Raw genomic sequence first — 26,024 nt, forward strand, 5'->3', positions numbered from 1 at the left:
TCATTATATTGCTGTAGCACAAGTAACAGCTAGACAATATTATACATTTGATGATCTATCAGTACGTTCAATTAATTTTTCAAATATGAACACAAATCTATAAAATATATTATGATATTTGAAATAGAAAAATCATCACATGATTAATTATCAAATAATCAGAACCAATAATGATCAATTACAACAACACCAACAGTTGAAGATATTAATACAACTTTTATCAATTTATTTAATAATTGTTGATGATACTTTAAAAAAAAAATAAATGAATATAAACACCAAGAAAGAGTTTAAAATTTAGTTGTTTTTTTATTATTAAATTATTCATTTTCTTCAGAACGAAGACGAGCGTTTGCATTAGTTACACGAATTGATAATTGTTGTGCACGTTCAACGATTGTCTTGCGTTTCATGCTGCTAACACCATGGGCAATTTCAGCACAGAATTTACGATTTTGCATCATGAGAACTTCAAGTTCCTGTAACAGACAATTTAAAAAATTTAAATATTAGTAAATTGTTATAAAAAAGTTTGTATTAATAAAACACGTATGTAGATATAGCTTTTAGCATTATATTTTACCTTGACATTGTGGACAAGGACCTTGCGGAAACCAGTTGGAAGCATGTGTCTTGTTTTTTTGTTGCTACCATAACCAATATTGGGCATCAAAAATTGTCCCTTGAAACGTCTTCTGACTCTGTTGTCAATACCTTTTGGTTTACGCCAGTTTCTCTGTTAATTAAATAAAAATTATAATTAATAAAATGCCAGCTAATAATAAGCATTTTGGAGCTAAATTGTCAACTTTGACTCAAATAAATTTGAGGTTAATCATACCTTGAGTTTATCATAACGATCAGATTGATGTCTAACAAACTTCTTTGTTCTCTTCTTGACAATAGTTGGCCGATATACTGGGCGAATCGACATGATGATGATTCAGTTGGAACCTTTAATATTAAAAACACAATATTAAATTAGTAATTAATCAACAATCAATAACCATAGCTATCATGTGGTTATACACAATTCACAGTTCACAATTTATCAAATAATAAAAATATTTTCGTCAACAATTGCCTTAAATATCAATTAATTATTTGTTTAATTGATTTTTTATATAAATTATATGATTACAATTAAATTAATAGATAATTGTTATAACAAACGTACCGACTCCAACAAATCACGATGTAAAAAGAAGCACGATGAGATGAAAAAGAAGAGACTAAATTCTAAAACCAAAAATAATCAAATTACCAAGATGTGCGTGTGCCAGAGAAAAATAAATATTCAAGTATATAATGACCTCTAGTGGCAAAAATTACAAGCAATCACAAGCACATGTTAATTTTTAATTGTTGTTTATTACACAACAATGTAATTATAATTTAAATAAATAAAACAATTGACGGCTAAAAAAATACGACAAATTTTTTTATCAGTTAGAGAAAGCAACACAAGTCTCCCTCTGATAAATCATTTATAGCAATTTATAGCTGATGTCGTGGGGGGAGTGGTAGAGGGAAATAATATATAAATAAAAAGAGATAAAAAAAGAGAGATAAAAGCGCATGCGTAAAAAAGTTAAACAGTTTACAGTTGGAGCCTTGGTAGAAAATGGCGTCAGCTAAGTTTCTCGAGGAAGCTCTGAGTACAGACGTTGATGAATCTGCTGTTAATGAAATTGTTGGTTCATTGGAGACACAATTAGTAACATCAACAACAAATCAAATGACAAATAATCAACAAAATAAAAATAATAGTGATACAATTGTTGGTTCATCAAAGACACAATTAGTAACATCAACAACAAATCAAATAACAACAAATAATCAACAAATTAAAAATAATGATACAGTTAAATTAGTATATCCAACAACTGGACAAGTTTTATCAACAAGTGGTATTGTTAATGTTAATAATAAACAATTACAATTCACAACAAATAAAAATACTGGACAATTAGGTAATGGTATAGTATCATTAAGTGGTTCTGGTGGTGGTGGTGGTGGTGGTGGTAGTGTTGTTACAACTCAAACATCAAATGTATCAACAAATTCTGCTACTGCTGTTGGTGCTAGTACAGTAACATCAAATATTAATAAAACAAGTGGTACACAATCAATTGTATTACAACCATTAAATGTATCAACAAATTCTGTTGTTGTTAGTGGTGGACAAACAATAACAACAAATATTAATAAAACACAACAACAACAACAACCAAGTGCAACACAAACAATTGTATTAAATAAAAGTAATATACAAGCTGGTATGGTTTCAGTACCAATGTCAGTGCCAGTATCTGTTGCTGGCAATACTGCCAATGCAACGTTACAAGGTAGACCAATTGGTGTTGCCACCAGTAGTGGTGGTGGAGGTGGAGGAGGTGGTGGTGGTGGACAAACAATTGTACCAGGTAATTTACAAATAGTTAATGTCAATCAAGTGAGACCATCAACACCAGTTGGTAATCATCAAACTGGTAGACAAGTACCATCAAGAGTTATTCTCAGTCCACAAATATTAACAAGACCTGGTGGTCCAGGGGTAGGTTTATTTATTCTTTATTTATTTAATATTATTATTTATTAATAATTTAATTTATCAATAGATAACACTGCATGGTTTACAATCTGGTGCACAAGGACATCTTATTGTTAAAACTGAAAATGGACAATTTCAATTATTACGAGTTGGACCACCACAAACACCTGGAACACCTGGTAATAATGCTGTAACACCAAATTCAATAAGTGGTAATGCTGTTGTTGGACAAAATCCTGGTACAACAACAACTTTTCGTCTTGCTTCGGTACCAGCAGCAGCAGTAAGTAGGATGAATACACAGTTCACTGGTCCACCACTCACCACCATAAGAAAACCCATTCAGGTGACGCACTCGAAAATAACAATTTGTTTCGTTTGAAGACAATTTTTATTTTATTTTTTTTTTTTGTAGATTTTTGAGTAATTTATATTTGTTCGTTTGAAAAATTTGCATGAATTAGATTATTTTTAATTTTGCATGAAAATAATTTTAATTATTTTAATAAAATTTAAAATAATTTTAAGATTTTGATAAATGATAGATAATTATTTATTTGAGTGCCCCTGGATAGAAATTATTTCGTTTTTTTGTTTTTTTTTTTTTTTTAATTTTGTTTTTCGAATTTTTTTCAAAAAAAGCAGGCAGTGGCACCAATTGTTGCAACAACAACTGTTACACCAGCAACTGCAACAGCACCAGCTCCAATGACTGTAACACCACCGACACCTACTACTCAAGCAACAGCACCACAACCACCACCGCCATCACAAACACCAGCACAAAATCAATCACCTGCTCAGGTTGTTATTTAACATTTTCTATTTTTTCCTTCCTATCATGAAACTAATTTTTTTTAAAAATTATTACAGCGTCAAACAACAACTGAAAATACCAAAGAAAAGTGTCGAAAATTTTTAGCAAATTTATTAGAGTTGTCTAGTCGTGAGCCTAGATCTGTTGAACGTAACGTTAGAACATTAATACAAGAATTAATTGATACTCAAGTTGAGCCAGAAGAATTTTGTGATAGACTTGAAAAATTATTAAATGCATCACCACAACCATGTCTTATTGGTTTTCTTAAAAAAAGTTTACCATTATTACGACAATCACTTGTAACAGGAGAATTAGTTATTGACGGAATTAAACCACCACCACCAAATGTTGTATTTTCAATAGCAACAACACCATCAACAGTTCAACAGGTAAATAAATCAACAAATAACTTGATAATTTAAATTTATTTTATTTTAATAATTATTTTATTAATTTAAATTTTTTAGAATCAAGTTAGAACGACAATGGCTGTACCACAAGCAAGTCCATATGTTGTAGCAAGTGCACAAGTACCAACTCGTGTTATGCCACCACCACCAACAGTACCATCAACAGTAACAGCTGTACCAACAATTCAAACAACTCCAAGACCACAACAAGTACATCAAAGACTCATAAGACCAACAAATGTTAGATCAGCACCTTTTGCTGTTAGAGCAACAAATTCAACGACAATTACACGTCCACCAGCACAACCAATTGCACAAAAAATAACAACAATAACAGCAACACCAACAACAACATCAACACCTGTTATTAAAACAATAACAACAACAACAGCTATTCAAGGAAAAATTGTTAATACACCAACAACAATACATAAAACCATTGTGCCTTCTACAATATTACCAAAACCAACAGCTAAAGAAAAAGAAAAAAAAACTTTTTCATCTGCTGGTTATACGTTAGTGTACATATATTTTATTTATTATATTTATTTTAATTTATATTGTTATTTATATTGTTATTTATTTATTTTTTCTTTGGTTTTTTTCACAGTGGTGATGATGACATTAATGATGTTGCTGCAATGGGTGGTGTTAATCTTGCAGAAGAATCACAAAGAATTTTAGGATCAACTGAATTTGTTGGTACACAAATACGTTCTTGCAAAGATGAAATATTTCTTCATGTATCACCTCTTCAACAAAAAATTAAACAAATTGGTAAATATTATTTTTTTGTTTTTAATTATAAAAATATAAATATAATATAATTTTAATTTGAATTATTTAACAGTTAGCAGTCATGGTCTTGAAGAGCCAAATCAAGAAGTAGCTGCATTAATATCACATGCCACTCAAGAAAGATTAAAAAATTTAGTTGAAAAATTAGCAGTTATTGCTGGACATAGAATGGAAATAATAAGAGTAATTAAATTTTTTTATTTTATCTCAATTTAATTTGTTAACACATGAAGAAATTAATGATTTATATTTTGTTTAATTTTAGAATGATAGTATGTATGAGATAACACAAGATGTCAAAGGGCAATTAAGATTTTTAGAAGATATTGATAAAGTGGAACGTAAAAGACATGAAGAACAAGAACGTGAAATTCTTATGAAAGCAGCTAAGAGTAGATCTAAAAATGAAGATCCAGAACAACTTAAATTAAAACAAATGGCCAAAGAAGTTAGTATAACATTTAATTTGAATAAATAAAAATATTAAAAAATACTTGATTATTAATTGATTTTTTGAATTATCAATTATTACAGAGACAAAGAGTAGAACAAGAAGAAGCGAGACAAAAAGATGCAAATTCTACAGCATTACAAGCAATTGGAACAAGAAAAAAACAAAAATTAGATGATGGTAATGGTTCAAGTACAGGTACAGGTACTAATTTTCAATCAAATGCAAATGTCAATCGTAAAATTACAAGACCGCGTGTTAAACGTGTTAATTTTCGTGATTTATTATTTTTATTGGAACAAGAAAAAGATACCAGTCGAAGTACAATGTTGTACAAAGCATTTTTAAAGTGATCCTCTTTATTGGGCAATTACTATTGTCATTTGCCCAATTATTTCGAATCAATCAGTGGTAAAATAAAAATTAATAACACTGAATTATTATTTTTTTTTTATATTGTAAAATATTGATAAAACTTATATTATTTTATAACTATTGTTTATTTTTTTTTTCTATCATCATGAAAATAATAAGAAATAAATAAAAACAATTAGCTAGTATCAGATTAATAAATAAGTTGAGTGGAAAAATAAATAAAAAATAATGAAACAAAATAAATTAAGCACTTCCTATATGATATATTATGTAAATGACTGAAAAACAAAAAAACAAAAAAAATATAAAATAGATAACTGTTTATTTTCGTGAGAGGAGAAGAAAAAAAATGATAAAAAAAAGAGAAATGTCTTCACAGTGTAGCAGTTGATCATGGGGTTGGTAAATTTAGTTATTGATAAAAAAAAATATATATATATAAATAGCAAATTAAATTCGGAATTAGATAGCTTTTTTTTTTTCGAAATTTGTGTATGTCAACTAATTGATTATTTAATAATAATAATTGTGACAATTTGTATTTGTATGAGTAATTTTTTTTCCATTTGTTAATTTAAATGTTAATAATGTTCATATTTTTTTATTGTAAAATACAAAAAAAAAAAAGAAAATAATCAAGCATTTATGTATTGTTCAAATTAAACGAAATAATAATAATAATGACTATTATTTATTGTTATTATTATTTTTATATTTAATTTGTCTGGATAATAGTCGAATCAGTCAGGTTACCATATGTGACTCGGAGAAATTTTACCGCGCATTTCTTCAACTGAGTCTTTCGAAACAATTTTTTCTCGTCAGCGATTTCGGAGAAATTTTCCCGATACTTCTCCGCATGTGCTAGTTTGGGAGAAACTCGAAGTTACTGAGTTACGAAGTAAAATACAAAAAAAAAAAAAAAAAAAGCATTTATGTATTGTTCAAATTAAACAAAATAATAATAACAATAACTATTATATATTGTTATTTTTATATTTAATTTGCCTGGATAATAATCAAATCAGTGGAATTTTTTTTTTGCATAATAAGAAATTGAATCGTGTACCTGATTTGAACACATTTTTTTAAATAAAAAAAAAAAAAAAAAATGAAAAATATAAATGTCTAATTTGTCTGGTATTCGTATTTGTGTTTTTTGTTTTTTTTTTTTTCGTCATTTTTTGTGAAATTGCAAGAAAAATAAAATTTCAAGGCTTTTATTTTGTAAGTTAGATGTTTGGGGAAAGTTTTTTTAATCATGAACAAGATCATGTACACTGTGAAGACAAAAAATAAAATTTAATAATAAAAAAATTAAATAAATAAATAAATAGTAATTGATAATTACTATTTATAGATTTCCAACTATATGAACATCGATTATTAAAAGTTTCGTTAAATGAAACATCTTGTTTGTACAGTTAATAATAATAATAGTAATAATATTATTAATAATAATAAATAAATAAATAAGCAGATTAATTACTGCCGAGTGAAAAAGAAAAAAAAAACAAACCAAGGATTAATTTTTATATTCGTATATTGGAAAATAAAAATAAAATAAATCCTTGTTAATTAAATTTCATTATTGAAATTTTTTTTTTCCAACTGAGCAATTGAACATAACGAAAAAAAATCCAATTTTACGTACATTCTGTAAACAATTAACAAAAATAAAAGAAAAAAAAAAACATGAATTTATTATAAAAATTTAATTTATTTATATATACTTCATCACCAAACGTTTTGTAACTAAAAAAATTTGTTTATACATAATATTGATAAATCAAAAAACATAAATAATAATTTAATAAATTTAATAATCTTTTGATATATTATTTATAGTTATTATTATTTAGATATCATTGCAAAAACGTTGTTATTTTTTATTTTTTTTTATTTTTTATGATCACAGGACTCAATGGAAATTTAAAAATTAAAAATTCAACTGTAAATGGTGCTGAAAATTCTACATGTTATTTAATTTAAAATTAATAATGTTTAAGAAAAATTAATTGTTGACTAGAGAGATTTTCTTTTACTTATATAAATATGCATCTCAATCGAATGTCTATATTATCTGAAATCTTGTGCCCTATAAAAAAAAGAAAAGCAACTATTTATTATCCCTACCAAACAGGTTTTTTTACCTTAAATAAATATCAAGGTATACTGTTCACCCTTGGCCCAATATTCTATTAGAAAAAAATTTTTTTTGAATTTCTAGGAAATCATAAACCTGATGAACCAGGAAAAAGAAAAACCTGAATCTCCTGAGCAGTCAGTATAAAGTTGTTACTACTCGAATAGAGTCATTTTTATAAATTTACACTATATAATTTTTTTTTATATATTAAATTAAATTAAAAATTTGTTGTCAATAAATTCTAATAAGTTAATAATTGTTTTTTTTTTATATTGGCCAATATTTTAAGATGGTTTTTAATAAATTAATTTTGTTGCTTGTCATCGTTGCTTCAAGTGCAGTTCATTCAGAAGGTATGGTAGAATTTTTAAATTATAAAATTATTCATTTTTCAATAGTATCTAAATTTAACGATTGAAAAATTTATTTCTCGTATTTTTCAGTATATTCTGGTTTTGACAAACTAGATGCGATGCTTGATGAAATAACGAATAGAACCTTTTTAAAAATGTTACGCAATGTCTATATAAATTATGAGGAACACCGAGTAAATGCCGTAGAAAAATTTATTGTTAATTGTTTGAAAAAAGAAAATGATACAATGTGGATTGATCAAATAATGTATGATATGACAAAACTTGAAGAAGCAGATTTAAAAAATGAATTTTATATAAAACTATTAAAAGAAATGCGAAAACAAAAAGCAATTGGTTCATTGGTTCTGAAAGCAAAGTTAAAGATATCATTTATCGGTTGGAACAAATTTATGCTAATAGAATTCAGGGCCCACCATCAAGGATTATTGAAGGTAAGAAGACTAAAAATCAAGTAGACTACAAATATTACTGTAGTAGAAAAATTTTCTCCGGATTTTCTCCGGCAAGAAGACTAGAAATCCTAGTATACATGTATTTTATAACTTTTTTAATTTTTGATTTCAGAAAGCGTTAATGGAACAGCTCCAGTACATACTACATCATATAAATTAGAATTTTTAGAAAGATTTCGAGCAAATATGACGGAGTTTGCTAAATTTGAAAAATACGTAGGAGCTCTCTGGAGAGACTTAGGTGTTTTTAGTATAAATTATGATTCTAAAAACACAATTAACGCAACATTTGTCTTCTCTGCATACCTCAATTATTATACATTGAAGAACCATGGAACTTGTTCAAATTCCATGTTGTTCGACGCATTAATAAGTCGTTTTGAGTATTTGACAGAAGCAGATTTAAAAAATGAATTTTATATAGAATTTTTAAAAAAATTGCAGATGGTAAAACTGATTAGAACATACTCTAAATGCGAAATTAACAAAATAATCTATCGTCTAGAAGAAATGTACACAGATAAAATTCAGGGTATATCGGTATGGACTCGAGTAAAGCGTTCTGTTTATAAAATTTTTAAAAAATATGCCGATAAGTTAGAATCAATAATTTGTGAGTTGAGTGATTAATTAATTAAAAATCACATTGAATAATAACTAAAAAAAAATTGAGTATTTGTAATTAAATAAATCATGTATGCAAATAAATGAAAAAAGAAAAAAAATCAGAGAAAGTTGGAAAAAATTGAGATGAATAAAATTAATTTGCTCTGAATTTTCTTCGAAATTCTACTTTGTTCTATAATTAAAAATTAATAGTTTTATTATAATAAAAAATTGGTTACTTTTAGTATTGAAAAAAAAAAAAAAAATACTTTTGACATGATATACATATCGATATTTGGAAAGATATATAGTAAAAGAGAAACGACGACGAGTAATTTTATCTCATATTGCCTGTGGTCATATACACAGTGATGCAGCATGTTAAATTTTATTGAGACTAGTAAAAGTAAATAAATCGGCCTATACGTGTATGCCAACTGTCACATCTGGGATTTAGCCAAATCCTTTTCCCATGGGAAATGAAATCCTGGATGTATAAAAGAGACAAGAATCAACTGAAAACAAAATAACAGCTTATCGACACATTCGTCACAATTCACTCATACATTTTATCTCAATAAATATTAACAACTATTTTTCCAATAATAAACAAAAATATTTATTTAATAAATTATTTAATTGACAGAAAAATTAAAACAATCAATCTAAATATAATTTATATTATATATTTCTATTTTATTTGATATTTATTTTTTTATTCAAAACAAACGAATAAATTGATGGAAATTTTATTTTTTATTTTTATAATAAACTATGTATGAAAATCAATCAGAACATATGGATATGGTAAATCATTCAATCTTGTGGAAATATGGATTCTCCCCTTTTAGGCCCCTAGCATAAAATAATTTTATTTATTCTTTTTTTTTTTTTTTTCAATTTTAGTATATCGAGTTGTTCTGGATACTGTCTGATAAAAAATAAAAAATATATATTGAATTTATAAATATAATAATAAATTGTAAAATATTATATTGCAATAAATTATATTTCAAATTTAATTATATTTTTTTTTGTGGTTGAATTTAATTTTTATTAATTGAATTTTTAGTATTTGAGAAAGGATAGTTTGAAGTGCACATACTGCGTCGGGTAATGCGATGAAAGGTACAACTAAAAATTCAACCTGGCACCTTTTGGATTCCGTTGATTGCCAGTCACGTGTTATGTACTCAATATCGTGCCAGAGAAGGCTATTGAGCGAGAAGCTTCGTTAGCGTGACGAGCTTAATATATATGGTTGAAATTCATGTATTTTCAAGTCGTGCAATTTTTCATATTTAAAATAATACACATATTTTATTTGTCTTATTTTTATAAATATATAATTTTTGTTTTTTAATTTTAAATTAAAAATATTTTTATTTTTTTATTTTATCAATTTGATAGCTTTTTAAATATTATTTTTACATTCTTAAATTGATTTATAGAAAAAAAGATTTTTTTTATATTTATTTTCATACTTTTTTAATATTAAAATAAATAAATTAAATAAATAAATAAATATTATTTTTTAATATATTCTATTTATTGTATTTTTATTTCATTTATTAAACTGATTTTTACATTTTTATTTCATCAAAAGACTCTTGCTTTTTTTTGCACTATAACTGTTTGAATTTCAATGGCAAAAATAGTAATTAAATTTTGTTTTTTAGTAGCCAATAAATCAAACTGTTCTATATTTGAAAATTTATATATTTTATTTTTTATATTTTTATTATTAACTTTTTAAAATGATTGAATTTCACCAAGTTCATGAAAGAAAGCAGCCATTGTGATCGCGTATTTGCGCAGAAGCTGTTAAAGCACGTGAGCACTGAGCACCCAATGGACCAAGAGAAAAAAAACACGTCCACGTGTCTCCTCAGTACAAAGCTTTTACTATTCGGGTGTAGTCGCGTGTTTCTGAAACTACATTATTTGATTGTTTTTTTAAATATTAAATTAAATTAAAAATTTGTCGTTATAAATTAATAATTGTTTTTTTTTTTGTATTGACCAATTTTATAAGATGAGTAAGAAATTAATTTTCGTAATAATCATCTGCACTGCAGCACATATTATTTTTAGAGGTATTGTGAAATCATTTTTTAATTATAAAATTATATATATTTTAATTACATATCAAATTTTTTCTCTGTAATTTTATCCATGAAAATTTAAACTTTTTTATATTCTATATTTATCTATAGGTAAATAGGTTCGATCCCAGTCGAGGGGACACAATAAAATAAACATTAAACTAAAAATCTTGCAACAAAAAAAAAAAAGTATTAATTTTTTTTATTATTTATTATTTATTATTTTTAATTGTTTATCAACTTAAGCTGTGACAAAAATTCTTTAAGTTGTGTGATTAATTATTTTAATGTTATATTGAAAAAAAATCTTCTCTGTACTAATTTCTTACAATTTATTTATTATTTAATACATCACGTTTTTTTTTTTATTGTACATATTATTAGACTATCATTATTCGGTGTCAAAAAAAAATTTTTTATTTTTTGACTTTTTTTCAATTTTTGCTTTCAGCCAAGCTCATTACAAAATATAAACCAGATTCAGTATATACTGACATACATGACGCACTGCGTGATGAAATGGAGAATAGAACCTTCTTGAAAATATTGAATAATATCTATGTCAATTATGAGCATCATAAAGTAAATGCTATAGAAAAATTTATCGTGAAATGGGTGAGAGGTGATTTTTGGATTAATAGTATGATTCTTTATATGATGAAATTTGAAAATTTAAAAAATGAATTTCCTATAAAACTTTTGAAAGAAATGCGAAATCAAAAAGCAATTGGATCATTATTATCTGAAGACGAAGTTGAAGATATCCTTTATCGGTTGGAACAACTTTATGCTGATAGAATTAAAGGTCCATCATCGGGGATTATTGAAGGTAAGAAGACTAGAAATCAAGTAGACTAGAAATACTAGTATATATATCTTATAACTTTTAAATTTTTGATTTCAGAAACCGCTATTGAAGTAGCTCCAGTATATTCTACATCATATAGACTTGGGCTTTTAGAATTCTTACAAGAAGCTTTGAGTGATTTTGTCGAATTCGAAAAAGACGCAGAAGCTTACTGGACAATATTAGGTACTTTTTGTATAAATTATACATCTGAGAACATAAGTAATGCGATAAAGTTCCTCGATGAAGAAATAAAGGAGTATTCAATAAGGACTCATCGAAATGCTTCTATGTTGCTTAACGCATTAATAAGTCGCCTCGAGTATTTGTCAGAAGCAGATTCAAAAAAAAAATGTTATGTAGAATTATTAAAAGGATTGCAACGTAAAAAAATGATTGGAACATATTTTAATTACGAAATTGACGAAATTATTGATCGGCTGGAACCATCACTGTGGGCTCACGCACAGCGCAGAATTTACAAATTTTTTGAAGAACAATAAGAGAAATATTTCCATCAGGAAATAATTGAACAATTTCAAGTAAATAAAACACCAAAATAAATAATTAAATATTACTTCTTATTGGATTTATTATTAATATTTTTATTTTTACTTTTTTTTATTAATCAATTTATTTTCCAACATGATAATTATTAATAATCCATTACTAACTATTTATTTAACAATAATTTTCAAGTGAATTGTTTACTTTACAACTGTTACTATATCACTGGTTAGATGTTCATCTACTTCTTATTAATTTTCTATCACTGGCTAAATTTTTTTATGAATGTATTAATGAATTAATCAAGTAGTTGATTAAATAAAATTAATTTTTTCCGAGGGGGAAGTCGCTTGTGTAATCTGGTGTACATTGGTAGTTTAAATAAAAAACATAGATAATTATTGAACATAACTGTTGATTAAAAATTATATTTTAAAACATTTGTACGCAACAAGGATAAGTGATTATTAAATTATTATTTAATTAATATCTCTAATTTATCAGGTAGGAAGATTAAGTTTTTTTAACAACTCAAACAAGTTCAATGATTTTTTATATTAAGTATTAATCATCATATATGAATAATTACAACAAAAATAAAAAACAATAATAATAATAAATAAATAAAAAAATATTAACAAAATAAATTAAGTACATTTCTATAAAAAGTATTATTCAAATTATTATTAAAAAAAATATAAAATAGTAAAAAAAAAAATATAAAATAGTATTCGATTATGAACTATGAATTCAACAATTGATACATTGAAATAAAATTTATATATTTTCAATTGAGCAAAAAATAAATAAAAATAAACAAACAACAAATTTAACCTTGCCATTATTGTAATTATTTGTAATGATTCACCGTATGAGGAAAGTTGGGAAAAAGAAAATTAAAGAAATAAAATAAATATTTCCTACAGGTTGGAGAATACACACACACACACACCATACGTGTTTTGCAAGTCAAGTTGATACCATCAAAATTATTTTTCTGAAATTTTATTTTTTTTTGTTTTAATGTGTGATAATTGATATCAATAAGTAAATTTTTTTGGCTTTCTGAATAAAAAAATTTTTTATTATTAATATTAAATTCATAATAAGAAAATTAAAATCGGTAAGTCTTATAAAATTATAAATAATACTTATAATTAGGCATGTAAATATGCCTCACTGTTTATATTTTTAACATTGCTTGGGCGTTGTTTATCTATTTTATTTTTTTCTATTTTTTTTTTTTTTTTATAATTTTACTGTAGATTTAGATTTTTTATTTATTTATAAATTATTAAATTAAATTATTATTATTTATTCATTATCACAAGTGTATTTTTTTTTTTTTTCAGCTGACATTTATATATATTTATCTTACCACTTCAAATAACCATGGACAAAATAAAAATTGTTAAATTCTGTGTGTTAGCATTACTGTTGATTGGCTACTGTAAGTTTAAAAAAAATTTTTAATAATGTTCGTACAAATTATTTAAATAAGTATTACATATTTTTTTTTAATTTTTGTAGTTGTATCGTTGATCCAAGTAGAAGATATGCATGGGATGGTCATGCGCATTGACCAAAACAACAAAGAAGAGCAAGCTAGAATTGGCGATTATTTGTATGGCTTATCTGTTCATTATGCAGAACAACCAAGCATCTCTGTTTTAAATGTTGCTTATGATTACTTGTCTCAACGCAAAAATCCAATAACATCATATGAAAGTGTAATTAAGATGTCAGCGCAAAATCCAAATAATACATTTTATTCTGATCTCGTGATAAAATTGGAACATCATGGTGTCGTAGAGCCAAGAGATACTGTATTGAGTTGGACATTACGTAAATTAGACGCAACATGGTGGTTTAAGCCTTTAAAAAAAATGTATTATTGGGGAATGTCCGTTCTTAAAGCTTATCATTCTTTGGCGGTATTTATGCATACTATTAAGAGTATAATAACATTTTTATTTGGTATTTCTTTATAAATATGGTGAACTTTGCTTTTTTAGGACTTTTAAATATATGGGTAAAAAACAGGGTTGTAAAAACCATTTTTTAATTTAAAAAACATACTATTGGATTACTTTTTCTTTTAAATTTATCTTAAATAATAATTAATAAAAAATAATAAACTAGTTAAATTAATAAATAACTTGGGGACAATAATATACATAAATTACTTTTTATATAAACAAATGATGTAAATGACTTAAAATAAAAAAAAAAAAAATATAGACTATTTGTACTTATGTAATAAAAGTTACTTATCTTATATCATCTTAAAATTTACATCTATGTTATCTATGATAAATAAAAAATACATTATGCTACAGATGTTGTTGACTTTGTCAAATTTAATTTAAATAATAATAATCTTTTTCTCAATTTATTTATTTATTTGACAATTATAATGTATATTTTTTATTATCAAATTATTTATTCAATAAACAAACATTTGTTTGTTGTTTAAATTCATTTATTATTATGATTTTTTAAATAATATTTTATCTGTACGTGGTGATATTTAATTTATATAACTGTCTCGATTTATTGGCTACTAAAAAAACAAAATTTAATTACTATTTTTGCAATTAAAATTCAAACTGTTCTAAGTATATTTGAAAACTTACTCTTAAAATCAATTTTTTAAATCAAATTTTTTATATGGCGCCTCCATTAGCGCCACCACTTGGGATTTAACCAAAGTAAATAAATGACGCAATAATTTAGAAAAAAAAAAAAAAAATTGCATACCTCTCCCACTATTATATTTGCAATCCGCCATTACATACATGATTCGCGACTGGACTTGGCGTCCCCTGATTCTCAACAGCTTCTGTTTTTATTAATTTAATAATATTTATTGTCATTAATAATGGTAATTATATAATCATTCAATAACGTCAATTATAACGATCAACTTTTTATATAAAGTATTGTGCAAATTTAACTGATTACATTGATATTTATTTTGTTTTTAAAAAGGACCCCCAAGATGCCTTGAATTTGTGTCATTTCATGATCTGTGTTACTCATTTAATCGTAATGTATTTATTTATTTATAATTATCCATACTCATTTTATTTTATTAATTTATAACTAACATAATTATTTATTTATTTCATGAAATTTAGATGATTCATGTCGTTATTTTATTTTTTATTTCTGCTAAAAAATTGTTGTGGAAACTGGAGTTAAAATCTGTCTGTCTGTGTGTGCCTGTGTAAGTACTCATTTCATCATAATGTAATTTTCATTATTCATACTTAATTCATACTCACTGTCTATCTGACTAATTAAAAATATAATTATCTAATTATTTTATGATATTTAGATGGATTACATTTACATTGTTGTTGGCTAAAAAACACAAGCTGGGGTTCATGAGAGAGTGTGTGTGTGCTTGTGTAAGTGTGTTTAATTTACACTCTTTTTTCTATTTATTTAAGAAATTATTTAAATAAATAATTAAAGCTGTGATAGACATTGTTTTTTTTTTTGAAAAATCAATGTCATTCACATGATTTAATATTGATGATTCATTTTTTTGAATTAATCAAAAATTAAATTGGTAATGATAATTTTAATTAACAAAGCTCTGTTTTTTTTATCATCATTACAGTAATAGTTGTCATTATTTTGCTGATTCAAGCTTGGTGAATTTAAAGGTCATATAAATTTCAATGATCTACTCCGAATTTTCTTTCCTGTTATGTAAATACGTTGCTGACAATCCTGGTTACTGGGTCAAATTCCTTTGATCCTTCGAACTGTGAGTTATTTTCTTTTTCTTTTATCTTTTCATTTTTTTTTTTATTTATTTTCTTTGAATCTTTATTTTTATTTCCGCAATGAAAATTATCATACAGACGACGAAAAATAGAACACGAAAAACGAGATTATATTTTGATTTTATTTAACAAAATTAATATTCTGTATTTATTTAATGTTTCATTAGCTGTATATTAAAATTTTTAATTACAATTTACTGTGATTAAAAATAAAAAAATATATCAAATAAATATTTAGTTTAAATTGGTATATTAAATTTTAGAAAAACTTTAATTTTTTAATTAATTTTTTTCATAAATTATCATTCAGAGTAGAAACATTGTTGTTCCATTAACAAATTGTCTCAAAGTTTTCGTAATACTCTCAATGCAATGATAAAAAAAAATAACATCAAAACAAATAAATATAGCAGGACATAAAAATTGTTCGCTATTATTTTTTTTCATTTATTGGACAAACTTTCATTGTCAATCTGAATTTTATAGAGAATTATATTTTTCCGTGTCATTGGTATATCACATAAACTGTCGTAAACAATAACAAAGATAAACTCAACTATTATTTATTTAAACAATAAAAACTACTTGACAAATATGTTATTAAAAATAAAAATAGGAAACTGTCTTTTTCATGTCGATGCCAATCACAATTCAGTAAAAAAATAACCAGGTTTAATTTATAAGATAAAAATTTTTATTTCAATATTTTTAAAATTAATTTTTATTGTTTATCAAGTTGATAAATTAATAAAATAATTATCGTGTTTTTAAGTCGAATATTATTAAAATTTTTAAGTAATTTTATTTATTATATTTGACAACTTTAATTATCACATCATAAATTGATCATTAATTTTTATTCAATTAATAATTACTTTAATTTTTTTTAAATATTGATTTATTATTTTTTATTTATTAATTGTTTAAAAAATATAATTTATATTTTTATTTCACTAATACTTTTTTTAAATTTTTTCTTTAAATAATTTCTCGATGTTTAAACAATTTAAATATTGTTATTAAAAAATTGATTATAATTTTATTAATTAAATTGATTAATTGACATTATTTTTCTTCAAAGAAAAAAAAATAATATCTTTCTAAACTTTTATCTTTTTGAAAATTAAACTTATATGACATTAAAGCTAGCATTGCAATCTCCAGAAAAAGGTATAAATTAAGTCGTCCCAATACCAAGTGAACCACATTTTCATTATCTTATTTTTTTACTTTTTTTTTCTTTTTATTTTATCATGCATAATACGTGAATTCAAGTTTACTGAATTGTTGATCTTAATGGTCACAATATAGCAAGTGCAAACGCGCGCACCCAAAATTCTATATACGTTGAATTTGGCAATATAAGAATAGTAAAAATAAAAATAGGTCACAATGTACAAGAAAAATAACAAAATAACAAAATACTCGATATATTATTAAAAATCTAAAAATAAAAAAATTATAATTTTATGATTATTAGATAAATATCGATAGGGTCTGTAATGATCGGTCAGCCACTAATTATTTTATTCGTTTGGCAAGCCACAAGGGTGGTTTAATTTTTTTTTTTTTCATTTTTTACTATCAGGATAAATCGAAGTATAAAAAAAAAAAGTAAAAGAAAAAAGAACAGTGTAGAATAAAAAATAGAAAAAAAAAAAATGAAAAAGGTTAATGTCGAGGAGGTGTGTCTTGGGCTAGTCCGTTATACTTGTACCCTCGTATGTTCTATTTTCTTCATCCCTTACCCACAACCTGATATAACCACCACTACTTTGCTCCTTGCCTTTATATCACCCCTCAAGTGGGGATGGAAAACGAGCGGGTACCAGGGGGGTTGGGCGTTGGGCATCTAGTGTAGCAGCAGTGCGACGCGAATTCAGCAACCACGCGGTTCTCTATGAATTTTTTTAGCCATCACTTAATATAAAGACAAAAGATATTTTAAATTAAAAAAAAAAAAAACAAAATATATAAATTATATCATCAAAACTTTGGTGATAATCATTGTGACAATTGTGTCACTCGATGATTGATTAAATTACAATTTTAAAAATTAATTAAGCCTTTATTTTTAGTAGAAAAAAATATTTTTTTTTTTTTTTTATTTCTCTAATAAATTTATTTTATTTTACGAATTAATTTTTTAAAATAAAACGTGAGTGAGTTGTGTCAGTGAAAGAATTATCCTGTGATAATTTTTTTTTTTTTTTTTTATTAATTAATCCGGTGGTATTGTTATTATTATTTTTTATTTTTTTGATATTATTATTCGCGGGAAATTTTAAATAGTCAACCGGTCTTTTGAGAGAAAAATTTAAGTGGTAAGGGAGGTTAATAAATATATTAAGCATGTATTTAAATTGATGTTATTTTAATGGCAATAAATAATTTTTTATTGGTATAATAATTAGTACAAGGGTTAAAATTATATAGACACGTTTCTGTTTGCTTAAATGGGACAAGCTAAACAAGCTTAATAATTCAAATGCCATATGGGTTTGTATAAAGCTTATGTATGAAAAAAAATATGAGAAAGAAAAAAAAAAGATTCAAGTGTTTATACAATAATAAAAGTGATGAAATAAAAATAATATAAATATAAATATAAAGGGTAGGCGAAAAACCTACATTTACGATTTTTATTTATTTATTTATTTTTATCACAATTGTATGTTGTGGGGGGTTGATCGATTTTATAATGCACGTGATATGGAAATATATATCCTAGTACATATATACATAAATTTCCTATTTGAACAACCTCGAAAAAAAACATTTAACTTGAGCCTAATATCAATTTTATGGAATAAAAATATGAATATATATTTGAAGCGTTAAAGAAGATGATTTTTTATTCATTTTTATTTTATTTTCTAATATTTTTTTTAAAGTTGGATAGATAGTTTTATAAAAAAAGTGGTTAATGGTCTTAAAAATAATACAAGTCTTGAAAATTGTTTAAAATAATTAAAAAATTTATGAAAAAAAATAAAATTTAATTAATTAAATTTGATATAACTTATTTTTTTTTAAATTTCACTTCTAATTTTCATCTTTTTCATAGTTTAAAAAATAAATTTATCAAAGTTTTTTAATTATTTACAATGAATCAACATTTTTATTGATTAAAAAAATTTAAATATAAATAACTACGTTATTTTTAAAACTAAAAATAATATTAAACATATACTTGATTTAATTTATAATGATAATTATTATCTTACAAATCGAGCGCTTAATTAGCGAATGAATTATATAATTAAATAATAATTATGATCTTTATAATGTAATTAAAATTCAAGTTGATGGTTGATTATCCAACTGTAAGATGAACATTTTATTCATCATCTTTCTCATTAAATTATCAAAGCGAGAATATTTAAAATTTATCTACAATATAATAAAGCATGTAAGGTAAATAATAATATAAAAATTTAATTATGAAAAATGTCATTATGATGGCATCAAGTAAAATGGATATTCAATTTATTCAATTTATTCATCAGACATTTTTAGGACAAAAAAATTAGTGACAGGAAAAAGCATAATAAAATTAAAAAAAAAATGATAATGAGTAAATAAAATAGACGAGCTGTTGTGTGTTTATAAAAATACCAATGATGGATGTGGGGTAATTAAAAGTTGATGGGGTCATGGTGAAGACCACACGAGCTGGTTATAAACATATTTTTTTTTTTTCTTTGTCTATAAGTGAGAAATTGTCACGCTCACTTTCCGATCGATTCGTATAATACATAAATTTTTTATTTATATTTTTTTTCTCTTTTACAAATCATTATTTGAATTTACGTTGTAAATATTGATCAATAAAAAAATTTTAATCAATTATTAACACAAAATTCTAGGGTATTTTTTAAACAGCTAGATTTTTATTTTTTTATTTTTTTTAAATTAAAAATTGTATGATAATAATAATTTAACAATTAATATTTTAATTGAACATTGTATGGTGTTTTTAAATTTTTATTTCTATGAATTTGATGATGAAATTAAATTTATTATTCATAGAAATGTAGAAAGAATAAATTCGCTTTTATTTTTATTACAAAAACAGATATATTTTTTTGAACATTATTGGGGTAATTTATGGATAGATTGTTAACTCGACACTTTTGTAAAATGTTAACTAAATTAATCCGTGTCTTTTGGTGCAGTGTAATGTTAACTGTTGTTATCGTATATTCGTATCTGGTGTATTCAATATATTTACGATTCTCATAACGATCAATACCATGTCCCTGATTACGACCAGAGCTTTATTTTTTATTTCAAAAACCATTTTAAAATATATAATTTTTCATGCTGATGTTTAGCAATATATATTCTTATCTTCATCACTTGACATGAAAAATCTTTGATAACAAAATTTTAAAATATATAACAAGTTGTCGATGATGTTTAATATACGATATGTCACTTTGTAAGAGTTATTTCAAAATGACAATGTGTCTACAATTCTCAATCCATTCGAGATTGTCTTGGAGCTTTAAAGTGACAAATGATTGTCTTAAGCTGTCGACTCATTCTTGAATTATATAAAAATAAACTATTTTTCAAGTTGACACTATATGAGATACAAAAAAAAAATGATAAATTATTATTTAATTTAATTTTTTTTCATGATTATTTAATGATACTTTATTTATTTATTATTATTTTTTTAAACAAGCTAATTAGTAGTTTTAAAAAACATTAAAATTAAATTTAGAATTTTTTTTTTTATGAATTTTGTACAGTAAAATTTATTATTTGTTAGTGCTTGTAGAACATTTTAATTTTTTATTTTGTTTTTTTTTTTTTAAATTTGCAAATTGTAAAATTGTAATGTTCAAAGTTCATTGCAACTTATCTATACAAATGTAAATCAAGTGTAATACATTTTTATTTTTTTATTTATTAAACTTGAGCTAGCTGTAATATAACTTGGCAATTTTATTTGAAAAAAAAAAAATATATATTCTTGCTAGTACTTGAAAGTTTTAATACGTGCTTTAACAATTCACAAGTCAAATTGTCAGTTGGATATACATTTTCATATTATGATGATATCTTTGAATTTTGCCTTGAAGGCTCACTCAATCATACCAACAAGAATTTAGTTCAGTGAGACAATGATAGCTCCTTGTATTCACCTCAAATCGATCCTTCAATTGGCAAATTTATTTCTCTTTATGCACAAAATTTCCATCAAAAACTTTTAAACGAATAAATGCACACAAGAATTTTTATTAAAATACTTTTAACAATTTAATTATTATTATTAAATTATTAATTTTTAATCAAGTTAAAAATATTATTACGATTTCAAGAAATTTTATTATCTTTTTTTATTTTTTAATTTTGAATTTCCATTGTTAATATAATTAGAAAATATTGGTAGTAAAATTTAAATGTAATTAATTGCATTTTTTGAATATTGATTATTCTTGTTTATTTAAAATTATTAATTAAAATTTAAATTTTATTATTATGATGCTTTAATCTCGTTAAGATTATATTCATTGGAAATTTAAATTTCTTATTGAACATGAATTACGATTTTTGTTATTTTTTTTCTTTAGTTTTATTAATAAAGTAGGTCGATAATTAGAATAAACTTGTTAAAATTCTTCTTCAATATATCTAAGTTTTATTTTTTTTATTTTTCTTGGATAACTTTGTTGAGTGAGTTTCACCTTTTTAAAGAGGGTTAGACAAGAATTTCAAACTTATCAAATGGAAACTTGGGTTTGAAATATCTCGGGCATGCCAGAAAATATACTATCAGATTTTGGTCATCCGTTAATTATTTATCGAGTCAAGTTGTACCAAGTTGCATTGAAAATTAACGAAGCCAAAGTTCAATTTTCAGCGAGTTTCTTCTTTATTTATATTTAAAAGAAAAGATAAAAATATATTTTACATTTTCTTTTTTCGTTGAATCACTTGTCTATTTCCTTCAGCAATTTTTTCATGAAAATTTTTATTCAAATATTTTTTAAAATTCATCTTTATTGTTTATAAAGTTGATAAATCAATAAAATAATTATCGTGTAATAATATAGTTGAAAATACATTTATCATAAATTTTTATTCAATTAAAAATTCAATTTCATTTTTTTTACATATTGATTTATTATTGTTTATTTAATAATTATCCAAAAAATATAATTTATATTTTTATTTTGCCAACACAATAGCCAAATATTAAAAAACAAAAAAAATCTTTTTTAAAATTTATTTATGCAAGGGAGAAATAATTATTCCTGAAATTTTTTTGGCAAATGAAAATTTAAATATTGTTATTAACAAATAACCAGATTCCAAAAATAATTGGTTATAATTTTTATAATTAAATCTGTTAATTGACTTTATCTCTTTATTCTCTTTATTTCATATTCTATCGAGTATTTTTTTTTTTCGTTTTTTTTAAATTCATTATTTTTAGATCGTATAAATTATTTTGTAATAATAAAAGGTTTCAGCTGTAGAAGCGTGATTTCAATTTAAATATGCATGTGAAAAATTATCTGTCAGTTTATTTTGAATTTGTAAAAATTAAAATTTAAAATATAAATTGAAAATATTTTATGAATACTGATTTTAACTTTTTTATTCTAAAAATGTCAAAAGAATTTATTGATTTATTTTATAAATTAAAATATTTATTTTATTTTATCCAAAATTTATCTGGAATATATTGTCTTTAAATTTTATTTTGTTGATTAGGCTATCCATATTGTTTATTTATTTTTTTATCTACATACAAGTTGGAATAATTGTGGAAATAAATTTTATCGTTCATCTTTGTTAGAAAAAAATTGGCAAATGTTCAACTAAATTTTGGAAACACCTGGCCATATTTTTCATCAGCAAATATAAATATTTTTTTTTATATTCATAAGTCATAAAAAAAAAAACAAATAAATAATCCGTTTATCGAATTTATTTTAAATCATAAAATTAAAAAAATAAAATAACACATAAATTTTGCAAGCGAAAAAATGAAAATAGGTTAACTTGGATAATTTGTATATGAGATTAAAAAAAAAACCAAGTTGTGCCAAGTGAAAATAGTTATCAAAAAAATTGTAGAAAAAAAAAAAAAAGATAGGCAGCAGCAGATGACATAAGAAACCAAAAAAATTTTCGTATTTTTTCCTTTATATTTTCATATTTTCTCACCCTTATTCTTCTTGCAATTTTTCTTTCTTTTTATTTCTTTTTCTTTAAAGTTCAAGTTTTGAAAGTTGGATAAAAGCATCTATATAGTAAGGACAACTTTGAGGTAACATATTTGCGCATTTCACGATGAGAAACTTGATTAAGTTCGTAACTAGGGCTGTGAATTGCGCAACTGCATGCACGATATGCCACTTTACTTACCATTACATTAAATTTGTCGTCCTTTCATCTTATCACACATTACATACTTTGAAAAAAAAAAAAAAAAACACAATACCATTACGACAAGTATCAAAAAATTCCAACTCAAAAGAACAACACAAAATAAAAAAAAAAAAAAATTGTATTTTTTCCTTCTTTTCTAGTCTAGCTTATACTTGTCAAAAAAAATCATCCCATTAAAATTATACCCTAAATACATTTAATTTAAATGCAAAAAAATATACTTTTTATTAAATTTTTTATCTCATTTTTTTTTTTTTTTTGTTAATATTATAAAGCCACAAATTGTTATTTTTTTTTCTTATCAACACAAAAACTTGGCACTGTTTGTTTGTATATTTTTTTTTTATCAACCGACACTTTTTAAATTGGAAAATTTCAGCGTTGACTTTTTTTTTTTTCGTCTTTTTGTATACGTGTTTATTATTTTTTTTATTTTGTACTTATTTGAAAATTATTCGTAGTCGACTTTGTTGCCAGATGCAGCTGATGTTGTCAATTGAGCTCTAAAAATTAAGTAAATACATTTACATAAAATTACCGAGTCAGTTGTAGGCTAAAATAAAAAAAATAATATAAAATGTGTTGAATATTCGCGACGTTATATTGAAAAGCAATTTTTTCGTTTTAAATAATTACGATAATTTATTTTTATACTAAAAATATTTTAATAAATAATCAAAATATTATTAACATTGTACTATTTCATCCAGTTATGTAAATTATCCTTTCGAAAAATTTGTAGCACTCAGTTGAGGCAAAAATAACGAGACATTTTTTTTTATATATTTGTTAAAAAAATAATTATAACAGTTAATTGCAACCGCATATAAAATTTATATATAATTGCGTGAGTGTACTTGCACGCGAGTTGGAAGTACTCCAACAATTTTACTCACATGCAAATATTAAAGCCCATCTATGTACTCAAGTTTGCAATTCAAATTTCGAATTTCGACTATTTTACATTTCCACCAACTACATATACAGATACTGTGTAAATTTTCATTAACAAAAATTCATTACACTTTTTAAAAAATTTTAATTTTCAATAATTTTTTTCTTTTCAAAAATTACATTATCAAGTTTTTTTTTTTATTTATTATTTTTCTTTATTCTTTCGTGAAAATAATAGGATAAAAATATTCCCATTAATCATTTTTAAAACCATGTATATATAAATTTCAAAAAAATATGTTTTCTTATTTTTTCCATTTGTCTTATTCACATATTTTTTTTTTCTCGAGCTTTTTTTATTATCCCTCCATAAACATTTTTATTTCTGTTTTTCTACAAACTAATTTTCATTGGTTGTAAAATTAATGAATCAATAAAATTATTAGCGTGTGATGTTGTCAAACATTATTAAATTTTTTAACGATATTATAACTTTTATAAAAAATACAAATAAAAATCCATTTATAAATTTTATTTTGTCATTATTATTATTCAATAATTGTATAAAATAAATAATTAATATTTTAATTTCATCAATGTTCTTTGTGCTAGATAAATATTATTGAAAAAAAAATTAATCAATTATTTTTATTTGCACAATGTAATTTTATTTCTATTTGCTTGCAATTATTATTTTTTTATTTTTTATTTCACTATGATAATAATAGTATTAATAATAAATAAATATAATTAAAAATACATATAAAATCAATAATATTGTATTAAGCAAAAAAGAGAAAAAAATAATTGAAATTTGTTATATATTTTTCGAAAGAATAGTGCTTTCAATTGAAAAGTTTATACAAACTTAAATTAATAGAATTATATATTTATGAAAGTTGAGAGAATTCGATGTATTATTTACTAGTGTATAAATATGTATGTGTAATTTTGTATGTGTGTGTTTTTCATCAAGTGTTTTTCAATCGGAAATAGATAGAAAGCTCTTCCCTGAATGAACTATCGCATTTCATCGATGCAAAGTTCATGTTCCACTTCCGGCGGAAATGCAATTTTCTACTGGTCAGTTTTTCTTTTAACCAACTTATTTTGCTCTTTATTAAAAGACAATATATATTTTTATTCAATTATTTGAATATATAGACTGAAAACAAAACAATTTAAATTTATATAAATTATCAAAAATTGGAGCTTTATATTTATTTTTTCTTTATGGATTTATTTTGTTGTGCTCTATTTACTCATTCAACTGTAATGATTTCCATCATATTATTTTTCTCAAGTCTGAGAGAGTAAAATAATAAATAAAATAAAAAAAAATAATAATAATATTCAACGTGGGAACTTGTGGTTCATAAAACAATTTGATTTTCAAGTTAAAAAAAATTTTTCTTTTTATTTTTAAGCTCAAAAATAAGTCTTGCTTTGCAAACAAATGATGATAAAAT

General features: G+C 23.8%; 2 protein-coding genes across 6 annotated transcripts; one reads left to right on the forward strand and one right to left on the reverse strand.

Annotated features, from left to right (window-relative positions):
* Nucleotides 1-289: 289 nt before the first annotated feature.
* LOC122856649 (60S ribosomal protein L32) lies at nucleotides 290-1,257 on the reverse strand. The gene is made up of 4 exons (XM_044158387.1): nucleotides 1,178-1,257; nucleotides 842-954; nucleotides 584-736; nucleotides 290-479 (listed from the first exon to the last, which is right to left on the reverse strand). Exons 2-4 carry the CDS (start codon nucleotides 932-934, stop codon nucleotides 321-323), a joined length of 405 nt encoding a protein of 134 aa, XP_044014322.1. The 5' UTR covers nucleotides 935-954; nucleotides 1,178-1,257; the 3' UTR covers nucleotides 290-320.
* Nucleotides 1,258-1,597: 340 nt separating this feature from the next.
* LOC122856650 (transcription initiation factor TFIID subunit 4) lies at nucleotides 1,598-6,295 on the forward strand. 5 transcript variants are annotated; one of them, XM_044158388.1, is made up of 9 exons: nucleotides 1,598-2,557; nucleotides 2,622-2,900; nucleotides 3,200-3,358; nucleotides 3,428-3,763; nucleotides 3,842-4,305; nucleotides 4,395-4,561; nucleotides 4,635-4,765; nucleotides 4,848-5,030; nucleotides 5,117-6,295. In XM_044158388.1, exons 1-9 carry the CDS (start codon nucleotides 1,625-1,627, stop codon nucleotides 5,384-5,386), a joined length of 2,922 nt encoding a protein of 973 aa, XP_044014323.1. In that variant the 5' UTR covers nucleotides 1,598-1,624; the 3' UTR covers nucleotides 5,387-6,295. The 5 variants fall into 5 exon arrangements, with proteins under 5 accessions (XP_044014323.1, XP_044014325.1, XP_044014324.1 ...); XM_044158390.1 differs by having other exon boundaries at nucleotides 2,622-2,837; nucleotides 3,197-3,358; XM_044158389.1 differs by having other exon boundaries at nucleotides 1,613-2,557; nucleotides 3,842-4,299.
* Nucleotides 6,296-26,024: the final 19,729 nt, after the last annotated feature.

This window comes from Aphidius gifuensis, linkage group LG5, assembly GCF_014905175.1.
Source record: "Aphidius gifuensis isolate YNYX2018 linkage group LG5, ASM1490517v1, whole genome shotgun sequence".
Taxonomy (NCBI): domain Eukaryota; kingdom Metazoa; phylum Arthropoda; class Insecta; order Hymenoptera; family Braconidae; genus Aphidius; species Aphidius gifuensis.

Coding starts and splice junctions, on each gene's coding strand:
- LOC122856649 (XM_044158387.1), bottom strand. CDS start 934: ATGTCGATTCGCCCAGTATATCGGCCAACTATTGTCAAGAAGAGAACA. Junction 737..841: donor ATCGTTATGATAAACTCAAG/GTATGATTAACC, acceptor TTTAATTAACAG/AGAAACTGGCGTAAACCAAA. Junction 480..583: donor TCCTTGTCCACAATGTCAAG/GTAAAATATAAT, acceptor TGTCTGTTACAG/GAACTTGAAGTTCTCATGAT.
- LOC122856650 (XM_044158388.1), top strand. CDS start 1,625: ATGGCGTCAGCTAAGTTTCTCGAGGAAGCTCTGAGTACAGACGTTGAT. Junction 2,558..2,621: donor CAAGACCTGGTGGTCCAGGG/GTAGGTTTATTT, acceptor ATTTATCAATAG/ATAACACTGCATGGTTTACA. Junction 4,562..4,634: donor ACAAAAAATTAAACAAATTG/GTAAATATTATT, acceptor ATTATTTAACAG/TTAGCAGTCATGGTCTTGAA.